This window comes from Papio anubis, chromosome 20, assembly GCF_008728515.1.
Source record: "Papio anubis isolate 15944 chromosome 20, Panubis1.0, whole genome shotgun sequence".
Taxonomy (NCBI): domain Eukaryota; kingdom Metazoa; phylum Chordata; class Mammalia; order Primates; family Cercopithecidae; genus Papio; species Papio anubis.
Window position 1 is genome coordinate 33,777,453 of NC_044995.1, and position 22,425 is coordinate 33,799,877.

The window sequence follows — 22,425 nt, forward strand, 5'->3', positions numbered from 1 at the left end:
CTAAGGGCCACGAATTTTGTGTACTGTTCATTTCTATGAGCAGAAGCAGGCACAGAATAGGTATTAAGTACTTAATATGTGCCAGACGCTGTTTTAAGTGTTTTTACACGGTTTCATTCATTTCATCCTCATAGTAAGTAACGTTTTGGAGCAGACACTACTATTTACAGGGAGAAAACTGAGGCCCCGAGGGTCGTGGTCAGGATTCCAACCTACTAAATGATGTTTCCTGGATAATTACAGAATGAGAAAACTAGGAGTCCGAAGGGCGACACCAGGCACGTCCCAATCACCACGAAGCCTGGATTTCTCTCCCTCAACTGCAAAGGCAGTTATTGGCTTTGCCCACAGCGTGGAGCTCAGAAGACCGACGAAGGTTTCACCTGCGCACGCGTTTACCCACAATGCACCCCGCCCCGGCGCGCGTTGCTCCGCCCCCTTTTGTATTACAAGCCGCGGCACTTTACGGCTCTCTTCCTCGTTCCTCTGGCGGGAACCCGGCCCGGCCCGCCCCTTTAGCCTAGCGGGCCCCGCCCTACTCCGCGTGGATTGGTTAACCGCCCTTCTAGCCCGGTGCTGACTGGCTCGCGTCTCTGCCACTTTCTTTCAGCCCAGTGGCGCGCGGCGCGGCGTGGCGACGACCGCCGGGAGCGTGTGCAGCGGCGGCGGCGGAAGTGGCCGGCGAGCCCGGTCCCCGCCGGCACCATGGTGAGGGCAGAGCAACGGCGGGGTCTCACCGGGAGGCGGGAACCGCAGTCGTTAGGAGCCCTGCGGGCGGGCGCTGAGGGCTGGGTTGGCGCGGGGCGAACGTACGGTCCGAGCCTTGAGTCCCGTCCCCCGGCACAAGGCCGGGAAACTGATGCTGGAGACTGCAGGTGGTTCTACCACCTTCGTGTCTGGGACTTAGGGTTGCACGTACTCGTATCCACAGTACAGTGGCCTCGCCTTACTTAGTTTTCCCATTTTGCAGGTTGGGAAACTGAGGTTTAAAAAGTGGGGATCGGGCCGGGCGCGGTGGCTCAAGCCTGTTATCCCAGCACTTTGGGAGGCCGAGACGGGTGGATCACGAGGTCAGAAGATCGAGACCATCCTGGCGAACACGGTGAAACCCCGTCTCTACTAAAAAAAAAAAATACAAAAAACTAGCCGGGCGAGATGGCGAGCGCCTGTAGTCCCAGTTACTTGGGAGGCTGAGGCAGGAGAATGGCGTAAACCCGGGAGGCGGAGCTTGCAGTGAGCTGAGATCCGGCCACTGCACTCCAGCCCGGGCGACAGAGCGAGACTCCGTCTCAAAAAAAAAAAAAAAAGTGGGGATCTGCCAAATGCAACAGAGAGTTTTTGGGCAGGGAAGGGGGTCCCTTACGCTTCGGACCCAGTCTGACCTCCCAGATTGAAACCTAGAGTGCTGGGAAGTAGGGGGCCAGTCTGAGTTGTGAAACTTAGTTTTAGGAATTTCAGAGCTTGTAAGATGCTTAAAATGCTAGCAGCAGAGCCTCCTAGGCCTCTTGTTTTCTGGCTGAAAAGTAGGCCTGGTGCTGGGGTGTGGTGTTTCTCCTTGGTTCACAAAGCATGTCATTCCAGAGGAAGGGAGCGTTTTGAGCTAGGGGTGGGCAAAGTACATCCTCCCCGTACACAGAAGGAGAAATTGCAGCCCAGGTCTCTGCAGGGCCACATTGTTTATGATTCTGGAAGTTCTGGATCTGGGCTAGAAAGTGCCCGTGTCTCCCAGTATGCAGATCAGAAAAGGAATCCAGAGCTGGGAGTTGCCTGGCTCATCAGCATCTGGCCCTTCTTTTTTCAATGAGAGAAACCAAGGCCCTTGTTGGGGATGTGACTTCCAGACTGTGAGACAGTGGGAGATTCAGTAACCAGGAGGGCCCCCCAGGGGTGGCTGCATCAGAACTGTGGATTAGTGAGAGAGCTCTCCCTAAATCCAGCTGGTCAGTGTGTAGCCACCCAACGGGTTCACCTTGCCTGCTTCCTAGACAGAGCCCATTTATCAAGACAGGGCAATTGCAATAGAGAAAGAGTATTTCACACAGAGCCAGCTATGCAGGAGACTAGAGTTTTATTACTGCTGAAATCAGTCTCCCCTGAGCATTAGGGGATCCGAGTTTTTAAAGATAATTTGGCAGGTAGGAGCTCAGGAAGTGGGGAGTGCTGATGGGTTGGAGCTTCCTGAGGTTGGAGATGGAGTCATTGGTGAGGAGGGGGAGGGGGAGGAGTTGAAGTGAGATTTTCTTGCTGTCTTCTGTTCCTGGGTGGGATTGCAGGACTGGTTGAGCCAGATTACTGGTCTGGGTGGTGTCAGCTGATCCACCAAGTACAGGGTCTGCAAAATATCTCAAACGCTGATCTTAGATTTTATAATAGTGATGTTATCCCTAGGAGCAATTTGGGGAGGTTCAGACTCTTGCAGCCAGAGGCTGTATGACCCGTAAACAATAATTTCTAATCGTGCAGCTAATTTGTTAGTCCTACAAAGGCAGACTGGTCCCCAGGCAAGAAAAGGGTCTTTTCGGGAAAGGGCTATTACCAATTTTGTTTCAAACTATACACTAAATCCCTTCCCAAGGTTAGTTCGGCCTATGCCCAGGAATAAGCAAGGACAGCTTAAAGGTTAGAAGCACGATGGAGTCGGTTAGGTCTGATCTCTTTTCGCTGTCATAATTTCCTCAGTTACAGTTTTTGCAAAGGTGGTTTCAAGAGCAAGGATTCAGAGAGCCTGTCCCTCTGCCATGTACTTAGAGGGCAGAGTTGGCATGCAAGACTGGGCAGAGCTGGAAGGATCCATCGCTGTGTTCAGTTTTGTGGAAGCAGAATCTTTGTTTTTCTTCCAACTATATTCCCAGTGTGTAGAACAGTGCCTGGGCAAAGTGTGAACTCATTCATTCAGCCCCTTCCCACCTTCTGAACATCCAGAGTCCTGGCTATCCAGCCATTTCCTGGAGGAGTGGCCAAGAATGGACAAGGCATCATGGGATACACACTTCCAGTTCCCTGTGATCAGGGCAGGGCCAGAAGGAGTGGCCTGGGTTAGAAGCGGGGATGGGCAGTCCTGGACAGCTTCCTGAATTAGGAGGCACTGGATTAGGTCTTCGTGGATCTAGACCTGAGAACCAGATTCCAGATGCTCCAAGAAAGCCCACTAAACCTCCACCTCTCGGAGAGTGATTTTCCTGCCTCAGCCTCCCAAGTAGCTTGGGATCACAGGCATGCGCCACCACGCCTGGATAATTTGTGTATTTTCAGTAGAGATGGGGTTTCACCATGTTGGCTAGGCTAGTCTTGAACCCCTGACCTCAGGTGATCCACCCACCTCGGTGTGTCAAAGTGCTGGTATTACAGGTGTGAGCCACTGCACTCTGTACTTTTTTTTCTTTTTTGGAACTGAGCTCTCACTGTCGTCCAGGCTGGAGTGCAGTGACACAATCACTGCAGCCTCAACCTCACCGGCCCAAGTGATCCTCCCACCTCAGCCTCCCAAGTAGCTGGGACCACATGCATCACTAAACCTGGCTAATTCTTACATTTTTTGTAGAGACAGAATCTTGCTGTGTTGCCCAAGCTGGTCTCATACTCCTGGGCTCAAGTGATCCTCCCACCTCAGCCTCCCAAAGTGCTGTGATTATAGGCGCAAGCCACTGTGCCAAGCCTCACCTGGCACTTTTGTTTTTTCCCTCTTTTTTTTTTTTTTTTTTTTTTTTTTGAGACGGAGTCTCGCTCTGTAGCCCAGGCTAGAGTGCAGTGGCCGGATCTCAGCTCACTGCAAGCTCCGCCTCCCGGGTTCACGCCATTCTCCGGCCTCAGCCTCCCGAGTAGCTGGGGCTACAGGCGCCCGCCACCTCGCCCGGCTAGTTTTTTGTATTTCTTAGTAGAGACGGGGTTTCACCGTGTTAGCCAGGATGGTCTCGATCTCCTGACCTCGTGATCCACCCGTCTCGGCCTCCCAAAGTGCTGGGATTACAGGCTTGAGCCACCGCGCCCGGCCTGATGTATCCTCTTTTAAGATTTTGAGGATCCACCCCTTCCTCTGACCTCTTTCTCCAACAGAGTTTGGAGATGAGGATATAGGAGAAATCAAGATATATGGTCACAGCCCCAGGCCATTGCAGCCTTGGAGGAGTCAGGCAACTCCCTGTCCGGCGGCCACTCCTTCCCTTACCTGTGGGGTGGGGCGAGTGTTCTGCCTTCCCTGCGTGCCTCCCTGGGTGGTGTGTGCATTTCTTTTGTGTATTTATTCAACAAATATTTACCGAGTACCTCTTATGTGCCTGGCCTTGTGCTTGGCCCTGGACAAAGTCCACACCCACTTTGAGTGTTCCAGTCTAGCAAGGGACAGAGGTAATAAACAAGGTAATTAAAGACTGGCTGCATCCTATGATGGAAACAAACACCCATCAGGCAGAGAGTGGCCATTAAGAGGGCCTGGCCAAAGGAGGTGACGTTTCAGCAGCCACGCGAAGGTCTGGGGAAGGTCACCCCAGGCAGAGGCAATAGCAGAAGTCAAGGTCAGGTGGCAGGAATGGGTGTGACGGCCAGTGTGGCAGAGCCTCTCAGGCCTGGCTCTATAGCTGGCCTGGGGAGTGTTGTGAGCAGGTCTGCACCAACCCTATTTGGGTGTTTTTTGGTTTTTGGTTTTTGTTTTTTTTTTGAGATGAAACGTCATTGTCACCCAGGCTGCAGTGCAGTGGCACGATCTCAGCTCACTGCAGCCTCTGCCTTCTGGGTTCAAATGATTCTTCTGCCTCAGCCTCCCGAGTAGCTGGGACTACAGGTGTGCGCCACCATGCTTGGCTAATTTTTGCATTTTTAGTAGAGATGGAGTTTTACCATATTGGCCAGGCTGGTCTTGAACTCCTGCTCACTGCAGCCTCTGCCTCCTGGTTTCAAGCGATTCTCCTGCCTCAGCCTCCCAAGTGGCAGGGATTACAGGCGCCTGCCACCACGCCCAGCTAATTTTTGTATTTTAGTAGAGACGGGGTTTTGCCATGTTGGCCAGGCTGGTCTGGAACTCCTGACCTCAGGTGATCGCCCGCCTCAGCCTCCCAAAGTGCCGAGATTACAGGTGAGAGCCACTGTGGCTGTCCCACCAGCTCTCTTTGTTTCTCAGATGTTCTTTCTGCTGCTTTTGGATGGGACTGCGGGTGACAGGCAAGGAGGCCATGGGTCCTCCCAGGCTGTGCTATTGGTCACTGGGATTAGGTAGTGACCCGAGAGGGGCTGTCACTGGCATGGAAGGTGTGTCTCCAGGCCACCTGCTGACAGTAGGGCGTCTGCCTCTGGGCAGCTCTGCCCGGGCCTTGCTGGATTTCCCTGGGCAGGTCACTTCTGCTGTGGGCGCCGGCGCCTCCTCTGCAGAATGAGAGGTGGGCCTTAAAGGGCTAGCCGGACCTCTGCCCCTTCCCCAGTGATCCAGGAGGACGTCCCGGGTCCCGTTCCTCTTATGGACTGGAGAAATAAAACAGGCTTACTGAGAAAAACCCACGGCTTCTTCACAGTAAAGGGCGACCTGGGCATGGGACCCGTGTGCCAATCTGTGGCTCTTGTGTTTTCTCTGTGGCTGGTGGCACCCAGTCAGACACACGCCCAGCCGCCCGCAGCCCTCCTCCCCTGCCTCTCCGAGCAGCCGCCCCGGGGCCACATGGCCCCTTCTTCCCCCTTATCTGGCTTTTCCAGGAAGCCGGTGCAGGAAGCGGGCTTGGGCCTGGCTTCCTGCTGGCACCGACCTCCCCTGGGCAGCTTTTCTCAGGAAGGGGCTGTGGGATGTAGGATTCCCTCCCCAGCCCCTTCCTTTCATGGGGGAGCCACCCCACCAGGGTTGAAGGCCATTTCCGGCCTCCACAGCGAGAGGCCTTCAAGTTCACACCCCCTGGAAAGGCGGCCACCCTCTGGATCAGGGTGGTAGCCAGGGCAGGACTCCCAGCAAAGGCTTCTGGGGTCAGGGCCACCTGGAATTCCAGTCACCAGGACAAGGCAAGGTGAAGCCTCTGTCCTGTGAGGCACTGTCTCGTCCAGGGCCCCTTGGTGCTGGGGCCTTCCTCACGGCAGTACTAGAACAGGCCCGTTATAGGACCCCGTACCCAGGCACAGCCCTGTGTCACCCCGAGGCAGTTCCCAGTGTACGGGCTGAGTTTTATGTTTCCGAAATGAAAGTGTTGATTTTCCCCCCAGTAATAGAAACACTACATATTTGACATAATAAATTCAGTAACGATGGAAAAAAACATCTTGAAACCAGATGTGGTAGCGCATACCTGTAATTCCAGCTACTTGGGAGCTTGAGATGGGAGGATTCCCTGAGACCAAGAGATCAAAGCCAGCTTGGGCAAGATAGCAAAACCCTGTCGCCACCAAAAAAAAAAAAAAAAAAAAAAAAATCTTGAAAGTTCACCTTAACTGGTGACTTCCTGTCTTTGAAAACCCAGTTCAGGCCGGGCGCGGTGGCTCAAGCCTGTAATCCCAGCACTTTGGGAGGCCAAGACGGGCGGATCATGAGGTCAGGAGATCGAGACCATCCTGGCTAATACGGTGAAACCCCGTCTCTACTAAAAAATACAAAAAAACTAGCCGGGCGAAGTGGCGGGTGCCTGTAGTCCCAGCTACTTGGGAGGCTGAGGCAGGAGAATGGCGTGAACCCGAGAGGAGCAGCTTGCAGTGAGCTGAGATCCGGCCACTGCACTCCAGCCTGGGTGACAGAGCAAGACTCCGTCTCAAAAAAAAAAAAAAAAAAAAAAAGAAAACCCAGTTCAGGCTGGGGGTGATGGCTCATGCTGTTATCCCAGCACTTTGGGAGGACCAGGCGAGTGGGTCACTTAAGGTCAGGAGTTCAAGACCAACCTGGCCAACATGTAGAAACCCCGTCTCTACTAAAAATACAAAAATTAGCCGGGCATAGTGGCACACCCCTGTAATCCCAGCTACTTGGGAGGCTGAGGCGGGAGGATCACTTGAACCCGGGAGGTGGAAGTTGCAGTGAGCCAGGATCACACCACTGCACTCCAGCCTGGGTGACAGGCTTGCTTTTCAGGCTCAAGTGATCCTCCTGCCTCAGCACCCGAGTAGCTGGGACTACAGGCGCATGCCACCATGCCCAGCAAAGTTTTGTATTTTTAGAGCAAGACTTCATCTGAAAAAATAAAACCAGCTCAGATGTGGCCTTTTCTGATGGGACTGACCCCTGCAATGGGGCCTGGCAGTGTCAGTCTCGGCCAGTTGGGGCTGCCCTGCAAGGCATGGGCTTGTGCTTGCTTCAGACAGACAGGGCCAGGCCAGCTCTGTCCCCTCCTAGCTCCACAGTACTGGGCAAGTTCCCCGGTTTCCAAGCTGTAGTGTCCTCAACTCCATACTCACAGTAACGTCAACATGGATGCATCTCAGGCATACCAGTTTGAGCTTAAAATACAAGCATTAGGCCAAGCGCGGTGGCTCATGCCTGTAATCCCAGCACTTTGGGAAGCTGAGGCAGGTGGATCACCTGAGGTCTGGAGTTTGAGACTAGCCTGGCCAACATGGTGAAACGCCGCCTCTACTAAAAATATAAAAATTAGCTGGGTGTGGTGACGCACGCCTGTTGTCCCCAGCTGCTTGGGAGACTGAGGCAAGCTGCTTGGGAGGCTTGAACACAGGAAGTGGAGGTTGCAGTGAGCCGTGATTGTGCCACTGCACTCCAGCCTGGGTGACAGAGCGAGACTCCGTCTCAAAAAAAAAAAAATTGACCAGAGTGTTCAGCACCAAGAGCAGGTGGTGGCCACCTATGGTAGGAGGGAGGGTATGTGAGGCTTTTCTTCCTAATCCAAGAGGCAGGTGTGTGTTCCGGGGCTGGGCAGAGTAAGGAAATGGCATTTCCGGTGGAGAGTGATTGACGCACACTCCTGTGCGCCCCCTGCACCGTACCGCACCGTCTTTGAGTCGTGGGTGGGACTCGAGACCAGAGCTCCCAGGCGCTGATCAGACAGACAAATCATGCAGCTTTATTTGCCTTTCAGCTTCCCTTGTCACTGTTGAAGACGGCTCAGAATCACCCCATGGTGAGTACTCAGTGGTCTGGGACAGCCTGTTTGAGAGGGGGCCAGCCTCAGCACAGGGGCGGTGGCTGAGCAGACGGCTTCCTGCCTGTCCACCAGCACGGCAGCTCGCTCCCTTCTCCCTCCCCAGGCGTGTCCACACCCCTGTTATTTCTGCTACTTATAAGAGTAATACATACATACTTACTAAAAATTTAATGGGCCAGTTGCAGTGGCTCACGTCTGTAATCCCAGCACTTTGGGAGGCCGAGACAGGAGGATCGCCTGAGCTCAGGAGTTCAAGATCAGCCTGGGCAAGAAGAAGAATTTAAAATTCAGCCAGATGAGGTGGTGTGTGCCTACAGTCACAGCTACGCAGGAGACTGAGGCGAGAGAATTGACTGATCCCAGGAGTTTGAGGCTGCAGTGAGCTATGATCACACCACTGTGCTCCAGTCTGAGCGACAGAGTGAGACCTTGTCTCTAAAAAAAGAAAAAAAATTAATGAGGGGGTTCTGCAGCCATACCACCCTGAACACGCCCGATCTCATCTGATCTCGGAAGCTAAGCAGGGTCAGGCCTGGTTAGTACTTGGATGGGAGAAAATTAATGAGATGGAAGGATCACTTGAGCCCAGGAGTTCAAATCCAACCTGGGCAATATAGCAAGACCCTGTCTCTTAAAAAAATAAAAAGAGGCCGGGCGCAGTGGCTCAAGCCTGTAATCCCAGCACTTTGGGAGGCCGAGACGGGCGGATCACGAGGTCAGGAGATCGAGACCATCCTGGCTAACACAATGAAACCCCGTCTCTACTAAAAATACAAAAAAAAATAGCCGGGCGAGGTGGCGGGCGCCTGTAGTCCCAGCTACTTGGGAGGCTGAGGCAGGAGAATGGCGTGAACCCGGGAGGCGGAGCTTGCAGTGAGCTGAGATCGGGCCACTGCATTCCAGCCTGGGCGACAGAGCGAGACTCCGCCTCAAAAAAAAATAAATAAATAAAATAAAATAAAATAAAAAGAACTTCAGGCTGGGCATGGTGGCTCATGCCTATCATCCCAGCACTTTGGGAGGCTGAGGCTAGAGGATGGCTTGAGCCCAGGAGTTCGGAGACCAGCCTGGGCAACAAGGAGAAACCACGCCTCTCCATAAAATGTAAAAATTAGCTGGGTGTAGTGGCGTGTGCCTGTAGTTCCAGTTACTCGGGAGCCTAAGGCAGGAGGATCACCTGAGCCAGGGGCGTTTGAGGCTGCAGGTCTAACCTGGGCAACAGTGAGACCCTGTCTCCAAAAAATGATAATATTACATACTAACACTACAGTTAAAGTGCACAATTTAGTGGCATTTGGTGCAGTCACAGCATTGTGTAACCACCACCTCTATCTAGGCCAGAACATTTCCGTCTCCCCAAAAGGAAACCCCGTCTCTATCAGCAGTCACTTCCCAGCCCCAGCCCCTGATGAGCACGAGGCAGCTGCCGTCTCCGTGGGGTTGCCTGTTCTGGATATATCCCATGCATGTGAGCAGAGACCATGAGGCCTCTCGAGTCTGGTGGCTGTCACTCAGCACCTTTTTTTTGAGGTTCATCCACCCTGTGGCCTGTGTCAGTGCCTCATTCCTTATAGCCAGACGATACTCTGTGGAGCGGATACTTACCACATTTTGTTTATCTGTTCGTCTGCTGATAGGCATCTGGGCTCTTTCCCCTTTTTGGCTATTGCGAATAGTGTCACTGTGAACGTTCACGCACACATATTTGTATAGTTGCCTATGTTCGTGTCTCTCGGGCAGATGCCTAAGTTGAATCATTTAAAAATCTCAGCGTTGGTGGGAGGCCAAGGCGGGTGGATCACCTGAAGTTAGGAGTTCGAGACCAGCCAACATGGTGAAACCCCCGTCTCTACTAAAAAATTAGCTGAGCATGGTGGCAGGTGCCTGTAGTCGCAGCTACGTGGGAGGCTGAGGCAGGAGAATCGCTTGAACCTGGAAGGCAGAAGTTGCAGTAAGCTGAGATCATGCCATTGCACTCCAGCCTGGGCAACAAGAGCGAGACTTCGTCTCAAAAGAAAAACTCAGCCTTGGACTGAGCACAGTGGCTAATGCCTATAATCTCAGCACTCTGGGAGGCCAAGACAGGAGGATCACTTGAGCCCAGGAGTTTGGGACCAGTCTGGACAACAGTGAGACCCCACTTCTACAAAAGGAAAATAAATTAACCGCATGTGGTAGGGTGAGCTTGTAGTTTCAGCTACTAGGGAAACCGAGGTGGGAGGATGGCTTGAGCCCAGGAGGTCGAGGCTGCAGTGAGCCATGCTCACGACACTGTACTCCAGCTTGGGCAACAGAGCAAGACCCTGTCTCATAAAAGACATAAAAAGGCCGGGCGCGGTGGCTCAAGCCTGTAATCCCAGCACTTTGGGAGGCCGAGACGGGTGGATCACGAGATCAGGAGATCGAGACCACCCTGGCTAACACGGTGAAACCCCGTCTCTACTAAAAAATACAAAAAACTAGCCGGGCGAGGTGGCGGGCGCCTGTAGTCGCAGCTACTCGGGAGGCTGAGACAGGAGAATGGCGGGAACCCGGGAGGCGGAGCTTGCAGTGAGCTGAGATCCGGCCACAGCACTCCAGCCTGGGCAACAGAGCGAGACTCCGTCTCCAAAAAAAAAAAAAAAAAAAAAAAAGACATAAAAAAATCTCAGCCTTTTCCGAACAGCAGCATATCTTCAGAATGATGTGCTACTTATCTTTGTTCTCAAAACGTATCAAAATAGACGAGTAATTATTACAGTGCAAAACAGCATTTGCGGAACACCAAAACCCAAATATCTGGTGTTGTGGGGGTGCCTGCCGGACCAGCCCAGCTGTGCCCACCTGGCCCCCAGCCACCCTGGATCAGTGGCCACCGTCACCATTGTCTCACTCATTCCTTTAAACATTTCTGTGTTTCTTAGTTTTTTCTTCTTTAAGACCAAGTCTCACTCTGTTGCTTAGGCTGGAGTGCAGTGGTGCGGTCTCAGCTCACTGCAACCTCCGCCTGCTGGGTTCAAACAATTCTTCTGCCTCAGGCTCCCAAGTAGCTGGGACTACAGGCGCGCACCACCATGCCCAGCTAATTTTTGTATTTTTAGTAGAGATGGGGTTTCACCATGTTGGTCAGGATGGTCTCAATCTCTTGACCTCGTGATTCGCCCACGTCGGCCTCCCAAAGTGCTGGGATTACAGGCCTGAGCCGCCACGCCCAGCCCAGTATCATTTTTTAATTGTACAAAGGTTGGCATTATGATAGACTGTCTAACTGCCAGTGAAGTGTATAGCGGAGGCAGAGCCTGTCGCCTGTAAGGAAGGCCATTTAGGGGTCTGGGAGCTGTGGGCTGAGGCCCGGAGGTGGTGGTCCGTCTCGCGGGGCAGAGCTGCACCTCCTGGGGGGCCCATGGCGCAGGGCTCCAGGGCCATAGCCGACCTCTGGCCTGTCTCTCTTCCAGTTGGTGGAGCTGAAAAATGGGGAGACGTACAATGGACACCTGGTGAGCTGCGACAACTGGATGAACATTAACCTGCGAGAAGTCATCTGCACATCCAGGGTGGGTACTGCGCCCACCAATGGGGGTGGTATGTCGGGGTGGACACTCAGCATCCTCCCTCCCTGGGCCTCATGGGAGGAGTTAATGGGGGAGGCCTCCTAGGACTGCTCATCCTGACAGGGGTCAGTGGGGAGGGACAGGGCAGGGTGGGCCAGGCCACCAAGTCCCCTAGCACGCCCTGGACTTTGACCCTGTATGAGGCTGCCCCCCCACCCGGCCTTTCCTGCTGTGTGTCTGTTGGTGCCACCCCTGACCTGGAAGGACCTGGGCCTGGGGACTCCCTGTGGCTCAGGTCAGGGCAGCCCCCTCCAGGGGAGGTCCAAGCCTCCCAGGCTCTGCTGCCTTTAGTCCAGCCTGGATGTTGCCTGGACTCTGTGGGCCATGGTAGTGTGGCCATGGGATGTCCGGGATGCCCAGGTCACGGTGGGCAGGAGCAGTGCCAGGGCCTGGTGGGCCAGGAGCCACCAGCCAGAGCCCAAGACCGGGAAGTGCCTGGCTAGGAGCGCTGCTGGGTCGGCCGGGGCTGGAAGATGGTTCCCCTGGCGTCACGGGCCTTCCCTGCCCCTGGGATGACCCGTGGAGCACTGAGGAGGAGGTCAGGCATGGTGCTGAAGGCAGCGGCTCCCTTGGACTCCTCCCACCAACCTTCCCTGATACCATCTGTCTTGTCTCCCTGTGGGTGACAGCCCCCCATGGTAGGGAGGAAACTGCTGGGGAGCTTGGACTGCCTGCCTGGGGTCGCCTTGACGGGACAACAGGGCTCAAGGAGGGAGGCGCTTCTTCCTGAAGTGGCCGTATCTTGCCCTGACCCCCAGCCCGACCCAGGACTGGGCCTCTCGTCAGCACAGGGTGGGGACAGGTGGTGGGGCTGCTGTGCACAGCGCTAGAAGCTCGAGAAGCTGCTTGCTGGGTTTCGTGCCATAGCCTCTCGGAGGGCGTCTGGGTGGGTCCAGTGCGGCTGTGCCAGACGGTGCCTCACTGCAGAACCGGGTGCCTCCCACCTGCGGCCAGCGGGGCGCGCTCCGCTTCCGGCATTGGCATCACCAGGTGTGTTGCGTGCGTGAGCATGTGCGGTCTTTTGGACACTTCTAGGTCCTAGAAATGAGAAGCCTGTGAATTCAAAGGCTGTGTGGTCTCCAGGGGTTGCTCTGGCCTCTGCCGCCAGCTTCGAGTGGACGGGTGACTTTCCCTGGGCAGCCTGCCTCTGTGGCTGGGCGGTGATGCTGCTGTCACAGGTGGCTGGGAGGAGAGGCGATGGGAACTCACATCGTCCCCATCTGAGCGGGGCCCTCCCTCCCTCAGAGGCAGGCCGCAGGATGCAGAGACCCGCCCGGGCTGAGGGACCTCTGGAGCACTGTGGGCAGGAGGCAGGGGCCTCCCTGCAGTGAGCTCAGGCCCTGCCCACGTTCCTGCACGAGGAAGCCTCTAGGCCCTGCCTGGGAGAGCTGGGCGCCAAGCCGTCTGCCCAGGCCCTGAGCCCCCACAGAACCATAGTGTGTCCACCCCACAAGCCCTTGAGGGGTTCCTAGGACAGTGAGCACCCAAAGGGGCTGTTCATCCCCGCCCAGCGCTGGGCCAGGCCACACCCACCCAGGCATGGAGGAGAGTGTCTGATGGGAGGACTTGGGGATTCAGGCAGGTGAGGCCTTTTAGGGGCCAGAGTTATCCAGATGAGAAGTGGGAAAACCGCGTGCAAAGTCCTGGGGGCAAGCCCATGGCGTGTGTTCCGGAAACAGAAAGTTCCTTCTGGAGGGAATGTCATCAGGGGCTGGGAGAGGACCGCCAGGGCGGGGCAGGATCTCAGGCCCTAGAGAGCCCTCCTGAGGCTCCTAGACCTTGCCCCCAAGACAGAGGGGCCCATGGGTGGGTTCCAAGCAGGAAGATACTGTGATCTGACTTCTAAGGGCATCTGGGGCAAAGGCCTTCCAGGCATCACACGTGGATCTGTCCAGGAACCTGGGCAGTGGGGTGGGACTGGGGAACTGATACGGTAGGAATGGCCCTGGCCCCTGCTAATCCCTCGATCTGTCCCAGTGGGGGCCTCAGGGAGGCATTGCAGCGTGAGTCTGTGACTTTGCAAGGCCCGCATTTCTCCAGTCTCGGTTAGCTCTCCTAACACTGGCATCACTGGAAGCTGCCCTTGAGCCACCTTGGCAGGACCCAAGTTCCCCCATCCCCCACCCCTCTTCACCCACCACACTAGGCCTGTAGCTTGCTCACATGTCCCTGCACCCAACTCAGGCCCTGTTGGGAGATACTGCGATGAATGAATGAGTCAGGGCACATAGAGAGGCTTCCAGAAGTGAGGTGGGGCTGGGGCAGGAGGAGGAGTAACTGGGCTTCATCTGGGTCTGGTGCACAGGGAGGCCCCCACCCACTCTGGGCTTTGGGCTGCAGGCGAAGAATCCCAACCCCAACCAGAGAGAGCCCCATCCCAGGCTGGAGGGAGCCCCAGTCAGCCACTCCTGAGCCAGGCGCACGGGCAGAGGATAGGAGTCCGTTTTCCTTGTGGGTGCACAAGGGGGCTGCGCCTACCACACCCACCCTTGCTGCTGGGTGAAGGATTGCCTGGGATCAGGAGCGATCCTGCCTGCAGGGTGGACACCTTTCCACGTGTCTCCTGGGACTGAGACTGTGCAGCTTGCAGGGGTGGTGCGGGGTACAGGCTGGGTGGGATCTGCAGGGCCTCCCACAGATCTGAGACCCTGCTCCCAGCGCTGGGCCAGACAGCCTGGTAATAACCCGCTCCCTGGCCAGGCGCGGTGGCTCACACCTGTAATCCCAGCACTTTGGGAGGCCGAGGCGGGTGGATCATGAGGTCAGGAGATCGAGACCATCCTGGCTAACACGGTGAAACCCTGTCTCTACCAAAAATACAAAAAAATTAGCCGGGCATGGTGACTGGTGCCTATAGTCCCAGCTACTCAGGAGGCTGAGGCAGGAGAATAGCGTGAACCCGGGAGGCGGAGGTTGCAGTGAGCCGAGATGGTGCCAGTGCACTCCAGCCTGGGTGACAGAGTGAGAGTCCGTTTCAAAAAAATAAAAATAAAAGTAAAATTAAAAAATAGGGCCGGGCGCGGTGGCTCACAGATAATCCCAGAACTTTGGGAAGCTGAGGTAGGCAGATCATGAGGTCAGGAGATCGAGACCATCCTGGCTAACACGGTGAAACCCCGTCTCTACTAAAATACAAAAAAATTAGCCAGGCGTCTGTAATCCCAGCTAATCGAGAGGCTGAGGCGGGAGAATTGCTTGATCCCAGAAGGCGGAGGTTGCAGTGAGCCAAGATCGTGCCACTGCACTCCAGCCTGGGTGATAGAGCGAGACTCCATCTCAAAAATACAAAAAACCCGCTCCCCTTCTCCGCAGGACGGGGACAAGTTCTGGCGGATGCCCGAGTGCTACATCCGTGGCAGCACCATCAAGTACCTGCGCATTCCTGACGAGATCATTGACATGGTCAAGGAGGAGGTGGTGGCCAAGGGCCGCGGCCGCGGAGGCCTGCAGCAGCAGAAGCAGCAGAAAGGCCGCGGCATGGGCGGCGCCGGCCGAGGTGGGTCTCCCATCCCCAGTGGACATACCTGGGGCAGGAGGACAGCCACACGTGGCATCCTTCCTTCTCGGGGTTGGCCTTCTTGGCTAGTGCCCATGCAGCACTGCCTCAGAGCCTCCCGACCCTCCCGGGCCCCCTTCCTGGTCTTTGGCCATGAGCCAAGGCCCAGCCAGAGGAGCCTGGAGACCTGGGACTCAGTCCTCCTCTCACTGCGCCTCCTGGTAGTCCTCAGGGCACATCAAGTCACCTCCCCAAGCCTCAGTTTCCTCTCTGAGAGGGTCTGGCGGTGCCCACCTGTCCAGGCCGCTGGCAAGGACTCCACTTGGGGCCTGGTGTGGGGCCCTTTCCCTGCCGTGGCTCTATCCAGAGCCAAGGTCACCCGCCCCCACCAGAGATGATGAATTGGCGTAAAATTCCATTTGTTAGGCCCAGGGACCATCTATAGCCCCTGCCCCTCCTCACCTCTCTGTCCCCAGCTCTTGTGTTTTCAGGGGGACCTGGGCTTTGTTTCTTCCATCCATGGGCACTGCTGGTGTGCTGGGCTCAGGTGCGGGCTCACGAGGTAGTCAGGAGTGAGCCTGAGGGAGGGATGGGGATAGTACTCCAGGCAGGGAACTTTGCAGATCTCAGGGTGGGTGGGGCCTTTGGGGTCCCAGGCCTGGCTCCTTCCCAGCACTTGGGGTCAAGGTTGTTGAGAGAGTGGGTCGGGTCCTACCTAGGGAAGGCGGGGGTTTTCTCTGGCTGCTCTGCAGGAAGCCACGGGGCCATAGGATGCAGATAGCAGCCTCGCAGTAACTCCCACCAGGCCGTGCACCCTGGCACAGCTGGCCCTCCCTGGTGAGAGGGGAGGTTGGTGGCCTGGGCCAGTGTTGGCCTCTGGCCTCTGTCCCCACAGGGCCTGGTGGCCCCTGGCTGGTGAGAGCCCTGACCTCTTGGATCCTCTAAATCTGGACCCCTGACCCCACCTTCACGGGGTTGAGGTCTGCAGAGGAGACAGTGATTCCAGTTCCTGTTGGGGTCAGTCCTCCTGTCTCCAGACCTCCCCGGCCCAAGGCTGGGATTCCGAGCGGGCTCTGTGGAGAGCCGGAGCTATGCTGCCTGCAGCGCTGGCCTCTGGCCCCTGGCACCCGGCACATGGGCCGCAGGGCCAGCTCCTCTTGCTGGCCTTGGCTCTCCTGCTGTTTGAAGCTCCAGCTTTGATTTCCTCAAGCATTCATCCAGCTAGAAAGTTCTCTGAAACAGCTCCCTAGACGGGGCTCACAGAGCTGGGGTCCCCGAGGGAGACGGAGAGGGAGGGATCAATGCTGGGTCCCGGCCCACCCAGCCTGCTGCGTCCAGGCCTGGCCTGTGGTGGGGGTGGCATGAAGGGGTGCTGGGCACACAGACGGTGTGGGGACAGGTGTGCCCTGCATGCAGCCTGCTCAGGATTACTGTAGGCGCCGCTGCAGTGTCCACTCAGTGAGTCCCCGGGGCCCTCGTCTCCTGGGACCCTATCTTCCGGGACCCCCCTGTCACCTCCCCAGTGGCCACATGCTCCCACCTCAGGGGCTTCATGGAAAATGTCATTTGGCCTCATGGTCTCCTATCTCTGTGGCCTCAGGCCAGGTGAGGAGTCGTCTCCCATTCTCCATCCCTGGGGCTGGATTCACAGAAACCTTCTTCTCTTTTCCTCCTGGCAGGTGGATGAGAGGCCACGGGTGGTCCTGGAGTGTGGGAGGCCCCCCCCAGGCAGCCCCCAGCCTGGCCTACTGCCCTAGTCTCTGCTCCACCCCTCTCTCACCTCCCCCTCCTCCAGGAAGCCCTTCTGGCTTTGTCGTTTAGGAAGCCTGCCCCAACCCGCCATGTGCCTTAGTGCCCTCTGTTGCCTAGTCCCCCCCTGCATCCCTGGGGGCTGGGTCTAGTCCCATAATGAGGATGCCCTGGAGTTCCTGCCTTCCTCAGATGCTCTGCCCCATGGAGGAGATCCAGAGCACCCTCAGTCCCCACCTCACACATGAGGAAGCTGAGCCTGGGGACTTAGGTGACCTGGACTAGAGTTTCAGGGCACTGGGATCCTGTCGAAGGTCCCACTCACCTGGCTCTGCTGCAGCCCCTTCTCTCTGTTCTCTAGGTGTGTTTGGCGGCCGGGGCCGAGGTGGGATCCCGGGCACAGGCAGAGGCCAGCCAGAGAAGAAGCCGGGCAGACAGGCGGGCAAACAGTGAGCCCACCCAGACCGGCCGCTGCGCCCCCTCCTGCCAGGGCGGCGATTCCGCTCCACAGTCTCGGACGGATCTGCTCAGAAAGGAAGAGGCGGGCGTCAGGGGGAACCCCCTTCGTGTTTTGCGACCCTCCCTTTTAGGTGAAGTCCCTTTTTCTTGCTAAAACCGGCAATTCTCTGGTTGGAAATGTTATTTGGTGTGTTTGGTTTTGTGAAGCGGCCGTCCCAAAGCTGGCTGGATTCCTGGAAGAGCCTGTGTTGAAGGCATCTTTCAAGCCCTCGCTCTGGTTCTCAGGGCGGCATTTTCCAGGCGGGTTTGTTTTGCATTTCTCAGAGCCTCTCCGAGCAGTGACCAGACGGGAGATTTTTATTTTAAGCTGTTCACGCTGGGACTGACAGCCTGCAGAGTTTCTTTGGGCGCGGCCCCAGAATTGCCTTCAAAACAAACCCAGGACGGTTGAAAGCCTTCGAACCCGTGCACGGGATGCCTTGGGCCCTGGCCCATTGCTTCCTCTCTTGTGTTACAAAAATAAAAACAAATAAAACTACACACTGTACATCCACTGTTCCTTTTGACCATCTGGGTGCACCTAGCGGGTCTCCTGCCCTCTGTCCATCTCTGGGCTCTCAGGAAATCACTGTTCCCATAAGGGAAGCTTCCTTTTGAGAGATCTCACCAGGCGTCAGCGTCACAGTGGGGTCCTGATGTCCTTTTACAAAAGGCAAGACCAGCATCTGGACAGTGGGGCTCTTGAGAGTCCCTGGCGCCCCCACACCAGGTTGTCCTATACCCTCTCCCCTCTGTGGAGATGTTAATGCTGACGGGTGTGTGGGGAAGGCAGTCCCAGGCAGGGGCCACGCATGGTCCCCATCACCCCCTCCCGGGTGGCCTGGGCTCCATCATCTATCCCCATCTGGCCACACTGGCGTTCACACAGAAGACTGGGGACAGGAATCCCCTTGGAAGATTCTCACGAGGCTCCTGCCCCCTTTCTGAGCCAGGCCGGACTTGTCAAACCTCGGGCGCGCGCACCTGAGACACTGAGTCAGCACTTTCGGGAAAGGCTCCGGGTAGCGTCTGCGGACCGGGAAGTAACTGCAGGGAAGCCCTGAGCCAGGGAACAGCCCGTCACCCCGCATAGCCTTCTCTTCATTCAGGGTCCCCATTTGGAGACCTATTTTGAGAGGTGATTGGAATAAAAGGCCCCGTCCGTGAGGAACTGTTTCTTGAGTCTTCAGAGTTCCTTGCCATCGTATAGATTTTGCATTTACAGTGTCCTAACCTGGGATGCTCTCCTTGTGTGTGGGGTGGGGGACAGGGATGGATATCTGCTGTCGCCTGAATCCTCTCCTCCACAGCGGCACTTGATTGATGGTTAGAGATAGGGCATGTGGGCTCCAGGCTGCGGCCTGCCCTGAACCTCACAAACCCGCCCCCTCAACACAGGCAGGGGCGGCAGTTGTGGGCCCAGGCCTGGAAGCCTTGGGATGCACTGACCCACGGCACCCACCTGCCTGCTGGACAAGAGCATCGGTTTTTGGTTTTGTTTTTTTTTTTTCTTTTTTTTTGAGACAGAGTCTCGCTCTGTTGCCCAGGCTGGAATGCAGTGGCGCGATCTCAGCTCACTGCAAGCTCCACTTCCTGAATTCAAGCGATTCTCTTGCCTTAGCCTCCCAAGTAGCTGGGATTACAGGTGTGCACCAACACGCGTGGCTAATTTATGTATTTTTAGTACAGACACAGTTTCACCATGTTGGCCAGGCAGGTCTTGAACTCCTGACCTCAAGTGATCCTCCCACCTTGGCCTCCCAAAGTGGTAGGATTACAGGCGTGAGCCACTGCGCCTGGTTGACAGGAGCATCTCTTGGCACATCCCATGCCCCTACAGGGTGGGCGGTGCAGGGGGCTGGGCTGGGCTTACAGGGTGAGGTGGGTGGGGCAATCTTCAGGGAAGGAGGGAAGGAAGGGTGGGGAGCAGGGAGGTCCCATTTGCAGCTCCTGCCCCTCATTGTAGACTCAGTGGCCCTTAGAGGCTTCTGGGGCTCTCCAAGGGGCCTGAGCTCCTCCCTCCCAGGGGTCGTGTGTGTCACAAGGCGTGGGTGAAATCCGGGAGCTCTGGGGTCAGGCGTCCTGGGAATTTGGGTTGGGAAAGCCCTCGGAGGCCCCTTCCCCTTCTTGCTGATCTCTGGTTTTTCCTCCCTGACCAGGCTCTGAACTCAGAATGTGTTCCAACACCCCCTAGTGCCTTCTCACTGTTCAGGTTCCCACGTGTCGGGGCTAATCCCCAGCCTCCTTTGCCTGTGTAATTGCGGCTTCTTGCCGGTGCAGCCAGACGCAGAGCTGGCTCTGACCTTTCCAGCCCGGCAGCTGCGGGCTCTAGGCCCAGTCTCTCCTGACCTGTGACTCAAGCCGCAGAGTCCCCTCGCCTGCCTCCGACAACTTGGCCCTCGTGGGCTAGAGTAGCCCCTGCTTAGGCCCCTGCAGACTTCCAGAAGCTTCCGGCCCCCCTCCCTTGAGCTGGGTGTCGGACCAGCTCTGCGTTTCATTCTTCCTGGCTGGTTTCACGAAGCCTCATCCTCACCCCCTCAAGAAACAGAAACCAAAAGCACCAGTCTAGTTCCTAAATCCAAGGCTTCCAGGTCTTTCTGTCCCTCCGATGGTCTGTTGGGCCCAGGGTCCATGCCCTCCTCACCCAGCTGGGGCTGCCTTTACCGTAGATGATCCCCACCCACCCCCAGACCTTCTCGCCTGGAGTTTGCTTTCTGTCAGGGAGGCCCATGCCTGGCACTGTGCTGTGACTCAGCCCGGGGCTGAGCTCTGCAGGGCCAGCCCACAGTCCCCCGCCAGAGTGTGACAGGCCCAGGTCGGCCGCTGACGCCACCTCATCCCGGAGCCAAGCACCCGCTTCAGGGACAAAAGTGCAGAGGCTGGCCTTGGGCAGTGGCCCCTGAGAGGCAGCTGTGGGAAGTCATCCCTCTCTCCTCCTCCCCCATCCCCCTCCTCTCGCTCCCCATCTTCCTCCCCATCCTCCCCCATCCCCCCCATCCCCCTCTCCCATTCCCCTCCTCCCTCTCCCCCTCCTCATCCTCTCCCTCCCCCCCTCCTCATCCTCTCCCTCCTTCTCTGGGCTTCACCTGCTGTTCCCAAAGCTACTCTGACGGCCACCCACAGATCGCCTGTGTCCCTGTCACCTCCCTCCCCACCTTCTCCTGTTGGAGCCCAGGGCCTGGCACAAGCCTGGCACTAGGGCCACTTGCCTTGTCCCAGGTGCTGGTGACACAGCCCCGGCAGTCCTTCCCTTCCGCAGGAGATATGCCGGCCGCAAGCATATGCATGTCAAATGCATAAATGCTGTAAAAAGAAACCAGGCCAGGCGCAGTGGCTCATGCCTGTAATCCGAGCACTTTGGGAGGCCGAAGTGGGAGGATAAACTGAGATCAGGAGTTCAAGACCAGCCTGGCCATCATGGTGGAACCCCATCTACTAAAAATACAAAAATTAGCCGGGTGTGATGGCATGAGCCTGTAGTCCCAGCTACTCGGGAGGCTGAGGCAGGAGAATCGCTAGAACCTGGGAGGCGGAGGTTGCAGTGAGCCAAGATCGCACCACTGCACTCTAGCCTGGGTGACAGATCACGACTCTGTCTCAAAAAAAAAAAAAGAAAAAAAAGAAAAGAAACCACAAACAGGGCCGGCTCATGAGGAGGTGAATGAAGAGGTGGTCAGGGAAACTGAGAAAAAGACATTGGAGATTCAGGAAGGGCTTGAGAGACCAGGGAGCCAGCCACCTTGGGAAGGAGCATTGTGGACCAGCAGCGGTCAGGAGGACAGTCCCGTGCAAAGGCCCTGTGCCCAGGGGACACAGGAGCAAAGAAAGGGGCAGGAAATGGGGAGGGCACAGGTTCTGGGCGGCACGAAAAGAAGCCACAGAGGGTTCTAGAACTGTCAGAGGCAGGGGTGGAAGCTGGGAGGGAAGGAGGGGGGCAGTGCTGAGGGCTCAGGGCAGGGAGGAGGAGGCTGCAGGGCCTAGGCTGACCAGCTGGCCTTGCCCAGGAAGTGCAGGACCCCGAGGTGGCACCTCCTTTTCACAGAGCAAGAGGAGGCCGGCTGGGCGCCGTGACTCACACCTGTAATTCCAACACTTTGGGAGGCCGAGGCAGACAGATCACCTGAGGCCAGGAGTGTGAGACCAGCCTGGTCAACAAGGTGAAACCTTATCTCTACTAAGAATACAAAAATTAGCCAGGTGTGGTGGCGCATGCCTGTAATCTCAGCTACTCAGGAGGCTGAGGCAGGAGAATCGCTTAAACCCAGGAGGCAGAGGTTGCAGTGAGCCAAGATCGCGCCACTGCACTCCAGCCTGGGCGACAGAGCGAGACTCCATCTCAAAAAAAACTGATAATAATAAATTTAAAAATTTTTTTTAAATTTAAGAGTAAGAGGAGGTCCAGTCAAATAGTCTCAAGTGGACAAGAAGCTGCTGGCCACACAGAGAGAGCCCGGAACAGGTGGAGGAACTGCAAGCGCAGAGCCTCTGAACTTCTGTGGGGAACGGACAGAGGTGGGGTCAGGGCTCAGGTCAGAAGTCCCTACAGGAGCTGGGGTAAACACTTGCAGGGATCTGTTTCTGACGCTCGGCATCAGCCACCTTTTTTTTTTTTTTTTTTTTTTTTTTGAGACAGAGTCTCACTCTGTCGCCCAGGCTGGAGTGCAGCAGCACCATCTCCACTTACTGCAACCTCCATCTCTCATGTTCAAGCGATTCTCCTGCCTCAGCCTCCTGAATAGCTGGGATTACAGGCGTCCGCCACCATGCCCGGCTAATTTTTGCATTTTTTAGTAGAGACGGGATTTCACCATGTTGGCTAGGCTGGTCTCGAACTCCTGACCTCAGGCGATCCGCCCGCCTCCTCCTGAAGTGCTGGGATTACAGGTGTGAGCCACCTCGCCCGGCCAAGCATCAGCCACTTCTCAAGGAGACTGCGAGTGAGGGCAAGGCTCCCCCGAGCTCTACTCAGCCTTTCCGCTCAGCCCGTGGGTTTCCAAAGCCACTTCCACCCAGCACCTCCCAGGGTCCTCACAGATGG

General features: G+C 56.4%; 1 protein-coding gene and 2 long non-coding RNA genes across 5 annotated transcripts; 1 reads left to right on the top strand and 2 right to left on the bottom strand.

Moving 5' to 3' along the window:
- Positions 1-444: 444 nt before the first annotated feature.
- Positions 445-17,895, top strand: LSM4 (LSM4 homolog, U6 small nuclear RNA and mRNA degradation associated). The gene is made up of 5 exons (XM_003915170.4): positions 445-708; positions 7,989-8,030; positions 11,489-11,587; positions 14,957-15,140; positions 17,251-17,895. Exons 1-5 carry the CDS (start codon positions 706-708, stop codon positions 17,340-17,342), a joined length of 420 nt encoding a protein of 139 aa, XP_003915219.1. The 5' UTR covers positions 445-705; the 3' UTR covers positions 17,343-17,895.
- LOC103879984 lies at positions 7,946-9,904 on the bottom strand. Its single transcript, XR_001897649.3, has 2 exons — positions 9,660-9,904; positions 7,946-8,316 (listed from the first exon to the last, which is right to left on the bottom strand). It is a non-coding gene; the product is annotated as an uncharacterized LOC103879984 (long non-coding RNA).
- Positions 11,582-17,328, bottom strand: LOC116271676. 3 transcript variants are annotated; one of them, XR_004180351.1, is made up of 3 exons: positions 17,215-17,328; positions 15,603-16,812; positions 11,582-12,682 (listed from the first exon to the last, which is right to left on the bottom strand). It is a non-coding gene; the product is annotated as an uncharacterized LOC116271676 (long non-coding RNA). The 3 variants fall into 3 exon arrangements; XR_004180349.1 differs by lacking the exon at positions 11,582-12,682 and adding an exon at positions 15,059-15,168; XR_004180350.1 differs by lacking the exon at positions 11,582-12,682 and having other exon boundaries at positions 15,140-15,718; positions 16,681-16,812.
- Positions 17,896-22,425: the final 4,530 nt, after the last annotated feature.